The 8,379-nt window shown below is 35.0% G+C and overlaps 1 protein-coding gene across 1 annotated transcript; it reads left to right on the top strand.

Annotated features, from left to right (window-relative positions):
• The first annotated feature begins 1,101 nt into the window (after window positions 1-1,101).
• On the top strand, window positions 1,102-5,912 carry LOC136229559 (glutamate--glyoxylate aminotransferase 2). The gene is made up of 14 exons (XM_066018431.1): window positions 1,102-1,389; window positions 1,938-2,103; window positions 2,703-2,768; window positions 2,855-2,972; window positions 3,345-3,426; window positions 3,556-3,643; window positions 3,806-3,964; window positions 4,198-4,371; window positions 4,463-4,594; window positions 4,864-4,929; window positions 5,034-5,098; window positions 5,183-5,274; window positions 5,354-5,510; window positions 5,647-5,912. Exons 2-14 carry the CDS (start codon window positions 1,987-1,989, stop codon window positions 5,774-5,776), a joined length of 1,446 nt encoding a protein of 481 aa, XP_065874503.1. The 5' UTR covers window positions 1,102-1,389; window positions 1,938-1,986; the 3' UTR covers window positions 5,777-5,912.
• Window positions 5,913-8,379: the final 2,467 nt, after the last annotated feature.

Genomic DNA, 8,379 nt, shown 5'->3' with positions numbered 1-8,379 from the left:
TATTTACTATCATATCAGACATTTCAAACATAAATTATGTCCAAAATATTCAGTGTGTTATTAACACAATTATAAAAAAACTTTTGGTTTATATTTTGCTCACGGCAAGGTCCTGGTTTTTTTTTTTTTGCAATAAAAAATCCACAGACACTCATCGACCAATTGAAAAAATTATATAGGTTATATTTAGAATTTGTCTAAAAAATAAATTACATGGATAAAATTAAGAGTGTGAAAGGAACAGAAATCCAAACCGATGGAGGAAGAATTAGGGACGGAGAACAAAAATTCAATTCCTTATCATTCAGACCAACTTTTATTCACAATTAGTTTGTCATTAAACCTAATATAATATACTATATAAGGTTCATAGAAGGAAATGAAATGGAAGGGATTTTCCTTCCATCTCTCGGCGTCTCTTTTTTTTTTAATGTGGGGTTAGTCCATTTTATCGTCTGTTTCTTCTCTGTTTATTTAGGTGTTTGATTAAGGAATTGTTAAAACCTCTTGTATATAAAAATTAGCTTTTTTTTCCAATTACAATGACACATATTGGCTTTATTTTCGTAGTTCCGTTAATTTTCGTCTTCATCAATCAGATTCTATTTCACCCACATAATTTGTTGGCATAGCCACTGCTATTCTCTCCTCTTTTAACCGTAGGCATCCCGTCAATTCATATATCCGTAATCTCGATATATATATATATATATATATAACTTGCATTATGGTCCCACCCAAAGTGTCCGCGAACGGAGACATCCGTCTCCCTCCCCGAAAGCCGGATGCCCGACTCTCCTAATTCCTATTGGACTAGGGTGGATCACTTAAACCAGTCCTGACAACTGGCCCAGAGTGGACACTCATATGTTCCACTCGCGGATACTCTCCACCAGTGGTTAGATAAAATAGGTTAAATTGAAGTAAAATTGGAGTAAAGAGCTAAAAGGAACCAATATAAGTGATAAAATAGAAATTTAGGCGTAATCAACGCCCAGATGAAACCATAGCATAGCAGTCAGTCAACAAGCAAATGGCAATGCCAAGTGTTATCAGTCGTCTCCTCTGACAGAGACATTCCGATTCCTAATTTAGGGAAAAAAAAAAAAAAAAAATCCAAAGAAGTATCGTTATACACCAAAGAACTCAAAGTTTGAAGCTACACCACACTTGTTGTATCACCAAGTTTATCCTTTTGTCTTTAATTCCAACCAAAAATTTCCAATTTTCAGTGGCTCTGCTGCTTCCATTGTCTACTTCTCTTGCCACATAATACCACCACTCACCACAGATTTATTGTCTCCTACTAGTTTCCTAAATCATTCGCATTTTCTCTTCCACTTGTGGGTTTCACTCTTACTTGACTCCTCCCATCGAAATCTCCAAGAGGTATCTACCCATTTGCCCTCTAACTTTAAATCGACCATCTTTATAAATTCAATTTTATTTTTAATGGTGGCAGCAGTATATTGAGTGGTAATGTTCATATATATTGTTTCAGCATGAAATTGATAAAAAATTGGATTTGGGGTTTTCGTATGATTAGTCCCTGATTATGGGTTTTTAATTTCTTGATGAACAAAGGGGTCATTGAAATGGAAGATATCATTGGCCCATTTCGTTTCTCCTCTTTTTTGGATCTTTAACTTGTTTGTTATTTTGTCTGATTGATGAAATGATGTAGTGTTGGATTGGCGTTTTCTCACTCTATTTCTGCTTCTTCTTTTTTTGTCATTTGTTGATGATTAGGGGTATCAATTCGGGTTATCCTGTTATGTTATTTATATGTTTCATAGGGTTATATGTGATATAAATGTAAGGAAAATGATAATCACGGTGTAAATCGGGCTAATTGTTGTCCCTGTTTATGATTGACTGGTGTTTTGATTTGTGTATTTCACCTAATGGCTTGTTTTCACTCCTGCTTTCTGCTCTAGGAACTGAGTTAGCTGTTTTTCGCAATAAGAAGGTGGACTGTTATACAGCATGGCTCCTAAACCATTAGACTACGAATCCTTGAATGAAAATGTGAAGAAGGTTCAGTATGCTGTTAGAGGAGAGTTGTATCTTCGAGCTTCTGAGCTTCAGAAGGAAGGGAAAAAGGTATATATCTAATTGATTTCATCTTGTTGACTTTTTGAGGCCTCTGTCTTGCACCTTATTTAAACTGTTTAAAAATGGTTCTGCCGTTGTTCATAAGCTTACTTAAGTTTTTGAACTATGATATGAGGATCTTTTTGGAGATTCATATACTTTAATATGCTTATTACGCTTTTTCATCTTTTCGTTAAGCCATAAATTTGCATATAATGATAGTTTGCAATTTGCATATAATGACTTGATGGCTTGATTATGCAAAATATATAATTTGATCATACAAGTAGTTCTTATCAAGTATTTTGTGTTATAGTTGTGCTTTTCGCTGGTGTTCTTACTAAAATACAGAACCAGTAGATCGAACATTTAGTTCGATAAATATTTAGCAGTCAGTCTAAGGAAATTAATCACAATTACGTATAAATGGTAATGATTCTTTTTAGCCAAGATTATGATTTCGCTTTAGTGCTATAGAATTTTACTTCATATATCATTTGGTTCCTCATAAAGACATGAGAAGGCATTGTTTGAAGTTTTACTTCTTTCAAAAAATTTGATTATTTCATGGTAAAAAATTTCATCCAATTGACATTCTGTGTTTACAGATTATCTTTACAAATGTTGGCAATCCTCATGCTCTAGGACAGAAGCCACTTACTTTTCCCCGTCAGGTATAGTGGCCGTATCTGTCTTTGCTTCATATTTTGTTATTATATATTTCGCTTCACTTGAACTAAGGAGTGTTCTATGATTGTAGGTGATTGCTCTCTGCCAAGCTCCATTTCTGCTTGATGATCCTAATGTAGGACTGATGTTTCCTGCAGATGCAATTGCAAAGGCTAAACATTATCTTTCGTTGACTTCTGGTGGTCTAGGTATTGTATTTTCTAGCATTTTGCTTACTTAATTATAGGAAATGTAAGATGGTCTGGATTAAAACTATCAATGATTATAGTGCATCTGGAGACGGACCTTTCTTAAACAAACCAGTTAACCATTGAGAACATTGAACAAATTTTGATTTTGGATTTTGCTTTAGTGAGTCGCATCGTATCTTTATCTTAATGATCTTGCACTTCTAGTCTTAATTATCTCTTTATCGAATTCATGAAGCAATTCTATTTTCTAGCTTATGTTACATTGAATTCAACTATTTGAATGTTAATTTCACCTTTGAGCCAAAACGATATAATTTGGTCATAATGAACTTCCAATTTAGATAAAATTTATATCTATTGTCCGTTTAGGTGCTTACAGTGACTCCCGAGGTATCCCGGGGATTAGGAAGGAGGTGGCGGAGTTCATTGAAAGGCGTGATGGACATCCAAGGTGACAATTCCAGACGTTATACTACTTCTTTCCTTTCTTCCTTGCCTTTTTCTTTAAACAATCTAGTAATAACCTGCGGTGACTAAGTTGCAAGCTGACGGGATTGATTCACTCTCGCTTCATTGACAGTGATCCAGAACTCATATTTCTTACTGATGGTGCCAGCAAAGGTGTGATGCAAATGCTGAGTTCAATAATCTCTAGTGCAAGAGATGGGGTAACAGACTTCTCTGAAATGAGTTAGATTACAGATTTTTTTGATGTAATGTGTCTGTTGTTCATTTGCATATGTTCCTTTAATCTTTATGATCTTAAGAGTTTTCCTTGACCTTAATGTCATTTGAACACGTCTTTTTTTTCGAAATTTGGCTTTTGGCAGATTTTGGTTCCCGTACCACAATACCCACTTTACTCTGCTGCAATATCTCTTTTTGGTGGTTCCCTAGTACCATATTTCTTAGAGGAGACAGCTAATTGGGGTCTTGATGTTAATGACCTGCGAAATGCAGTTTCGGAGGCTCGTTCCAAAGGGATAACGGTTAGTATTCATTGACTCTTAATTACATTTCTACATGATTATTCTAATGAAGACAAAAGGATGAAACTTGAAAACTGGATCAACGTATTTACAACACCGCTGCTGTATTACTCCCTTTTTGAACCACTGGTCCTTTAATCTTGAGTTGGCTTTTTTAGTTCTTTGGTTATGAAGATTCTTTTGTTCACTTTTGTTTTTAGTTCTGAGTCAAACTTTCTTTTAAACATGACCAGGTAAAAGCAATGGTGATTATCAACCCAGGAAACCCGACTGGTCAGTGTCTCAGTGCAGCTAATTTAAGGGAAATATTGAGCTTCTGTTACAAAGAAAATTTGGTCCTCCTCGGAGATGAGGTTTATCAGCAGAACATATACCAGGATGAGCGTCCTTTTATTAGCTCTAAAAAGGTAAAAATTCCTCTTTTGTTGCTAGATCTAATGATTTGTAGCTACGGTTTCAACTAGTATTAATATTTTATTTTCCTCGTGATGTATGAAGGTTTTGATGGACATGGGACTACCCCTAAGCAAGGAAGTCCAGCTTGTCTCTTTCCACACCGTGTCCAAAGGATATTGGGGTGAGTGCGGGCAGCGGGGTGGGTACTTCGAGATGACAAACATTCCCCCACAGGTTCGCTTTCAGAAAAATAATTCACGTTTTCTCAAGTTACAACAAGGTTTTTCATGTTTAAATTAATTGAGGATTTCATAGTTTAAATTTCCGAAATATATAAAATAATATAACGCCACAACCAGAATCCTCTGAAGTTTTTGTTTTACACTAGTAATCATATATGTTTTCATACCGGTAACGAGCACATGAATCAATTGTCATATATGCTGTAGTCAAACTACAGATGCTGGTGATTCTCATTTGTTTATAATGATTTGATCTTGCAGACAGTTGATGAAATTTATAAGGTTGCGTCCGTATCACTCAGTCCTAATGTCCCTGCACAGATATTCGTAAGTTGGTCCTAAATTTGCTATTCTGAAATGTTTACATCTATGGAGCTTTAGCTCGTTTTATAGTTATAGTTTCCGAAAATGAAGCTTCCTTCTGCTTACAGATGGGTTTGATGGTCAATCCACCTAAACCTGGAGATATTTCATATGACCAGTTCATTAGAGAAAGGTATGCGTGCTAGAATCTAGGTAGTTCCTTCGGAGTTGATTATGTAATTCATCGTTTGATGTTTAAACGTTTTTCTACGTGCAGCAAAGGAATCCTTGAATCACTGAGGAGAAGAGCAAAATTGATGACAGATGGATTCAACAGCTGCAGAAACGTGGTCTGCAATTTTACTGAAGGTAGATAGTTCTCTGTTCGTAAATTTTACGTGGTTTCAGTCTTTGGTTCTCGGATAAACATTATCGGATGTGGTTGTAGGCGCAATGTACTCGTTTCCTCAAATCCGGTTGCCACCTAGAGCAATAGAGGCTGCCAAAGCAGCTGGAAAAGTTCCAGATGTCTTCTACTGTCTGAAGCTGTTGGAAGCCACAGGCATTTCCACAGTTCCGGGTTCAGGATTCGGACAAAAAGAGGGGTACTTTGCTTTTAGTTTTTATTTCTTCTTTCATTTTAAAAATGTTCCTGTTTAGTCTTCCCGGATAATTGTTCCTCTCTGTCATTTCCGTCGTCTGATCATTGAAGAAACCAAACATGTGTGCTTTCCTTTGTAGGATGTTTCACTTGAGAACAACCATCTTGCCCGCGGAGCAAGACATGCCGGGAATTATGGCGAGTTTCAAGAAGTTCAACGATGAGTTCATGGAGGAATATGAAGACCATAGGGGTTATTCAAGGATGTAAGAAACGTTTCATATTCTGCAAAAAATGTATCATATATTTCAACTCTCTTGATAAATAATTGTCCTTGTACTTGCCTCTAAAACTTATTTCTGTGAAAATTTTCATTCTGTTCAGTAATTAAGTTTAGATTCTCTTCTCCACTTATTTGGATGATATGAATTAGCACAAACAATTATCAACTAAATTATCAGATAAACTTAGCTAGCTATTGCTTAGGTTCTATTCAGGTTCGCCAAAGCCCGTCTATTTCTAAGGCGGGCTTGGGATTAGGATTTGTAAAATAGGACGGGGTGACCTGTCCTATTATTAAATTATATATTCCTATATTATTTTTATTATTAAAAATGTATAATTCTTTTTACATGATTTATTTGAATTGGGTTTGGAATTTGATTTTTAAGTTCAAGTGTAACCGTGTTTGTATAAATTAATAGTGGGATGGGTTTGGATTGCACATTTTAAGGTAAAAGCCCGTTGGACCAATTCAACTTGACCCATGTACCCGTTTAGCCTAGCTCGAGCTCGAGATAGACTCGACTCGAGCCTAAGGAATCTTGGCTTGACTCGTGAATGTCTCGAGCTGATCCCGAACTCGAGTCGAGCTCGAACAGTTTGCCAACCAAAATGGCTCACTAACACCCCTAATGATGCTATTATAATCTTCCTTGAAGATCATTCTTTAGCTATGCATGCAGCGTATACAACACAGGCTCATTTTGTCATGTGTTTTTAATCCCACAAATGAATGAGATTGTCGGGACTTGAATCCGCGACTGGTTGGTCCAAGAGCCTCAATCGCAGATCTTATATTACATTAACACCCATAATGATAGTTAAGGCTCAATCGTAGATCTTATAATAATCTCTGACAATGCATTGTTCCTTCTAAGTTTTGGAAACCTGGTGAGTTCGACTTTACCTAAGAGCAATGCGGATATTTTGTAAGTATGGCAATTTTGAGTTGTTGTAATATAATTGTATTACGTTAGAGTTGATATATCATGAGTCGAGTTGAACTTGGTTTGGATCGTACTTAACAAGCTTACATGTAAAAATCCTTTCCCCGATATGAATTTAGGCTAAAGCTTGAAAATCAAATCTCAATTCCAACATATATATAAGTCCATATTTAAAATAAATATAAATATTATATATGTTAGAATTTTAATTCTAAATTTATAATTTTTTTATTTTATAAATTAAATATATATAAAAAAATGATAGTAAATATAAATAGGCTAACCAACCCATCCTATTTCTATACATCTCAAGCCCGGTACAGAAATAGATGGGTTTGAATTGGGCTGAGTTTAATATAATTTTCTTCCATCCAAGTTCGACCCATTGATTGCAGATTGAACGGATACCCGAATCCGTAAACAAATCTACATTAGAGGGATATAATGTTTTGCAAAATAAAAAGTAATGTTGTACTAGTTTGTATGTTAGAATTTGAATAATATTCCTAAATTTTTTTCCCACCAAAAGTTTGGAAAGATTGCATTGGGTGTGGAATGACTTTAGTTTTTGTTGGGTAAAAAAGGAATAAAGAGATAAGATTGGAGGACCTACTACTTTCTTTAGTTTCTTGAAAGATCAACTTTACAACTTCACAAAGGAATTATATTTATGTCCATCAACTCTACTTCTTCTTCAAAAGAGATAGTATGACATTTTATGGAATTGCTTTTCACTTCTTTATAGGAATAGGAATGTAACTCTTGTTTTATCAAACATATAAAGGCATGGAATATCGAACATTTTAAGCAAAAGTCAATGTTGTAAATTGCCAAGGAATATTACAAAGCTATATGAAGCTTTTTTTTTTCTTCTTCTTTTTTTTTTCTTCATAAAATTAGCTTTAACATCTCCATTAATGGAGGAACTCTTTTTGGGCTACTAACTAGAATTTTGATACAAGATTCCTCATTTCCTATGCTTCCATTAATAATAATAATATATAAAACTATATTGCATTTACAAGCCAAAGAAAGGGATAAAATACATACATGACTATTGAACTATAGCGTTACTACTATGACCCATAAAGTTCGTTTTGTGATATATAATATGAATCCGCCAACTCTAGAACCAACTTATTTCTCTCCAAATGGAGACATGAAGTCAATCAAATGAGGCAGAAGTTCAGTCGGTTTCACGAAAAATATTTGTTCTTCAAGAAAAGAAAAAAGAAGAAATCATGTGGTGCTAACTAGACCTCGGTATGGGCCGATGAGCCATCCGCCCGGCCCGAGCCCAAGCCTATTTAGCCGGGCCTGGACACATAAAATTGGTGTTAGGCCCGGTCCGGCCCAAGCCCGAATAAACTCGTCTAGAAAATGGACGAGTTTGGGCTATATAAATACCAGTCGGGCCTAGCCCGGCCCGACCCGTTCTCTATATATATATTTATAAATTATATATAATATTTATTTACCCTCATATATATACTCTCCAATCCATCTCCTCCTAACCCTAAATGCTATAATTTTATTTCGAATTTAACTATTAGTTTATTATAATTCTCTAAGACTTATTAACTATTATGTTTATTATTTTTTATTAAAAAAATTAATATTTCATTTTAATTGAATTTTTTTAAT

Source organism: Euphorbia lathyris, chromosome 5 (assembly GCF_963576675.1).
Source record: "Euphorbia lathyris chromosome 5, ddEupLath1.1, whole genome shotgun sequence".
NCBI classification, from domain to species: domain Eukaryota; kingdom Viridiplantae; phylum Streptophyta; class Magnoliopsida; order Malpighiales; family Euphorbiaceae; genus Euphorbia; species Euphorbia lathyris.
The sequence above is the reverse complement of the archived record's forward strand: the minus strand, read 5'-3'. Positions and strand labels throughout refer to the sequence as shown.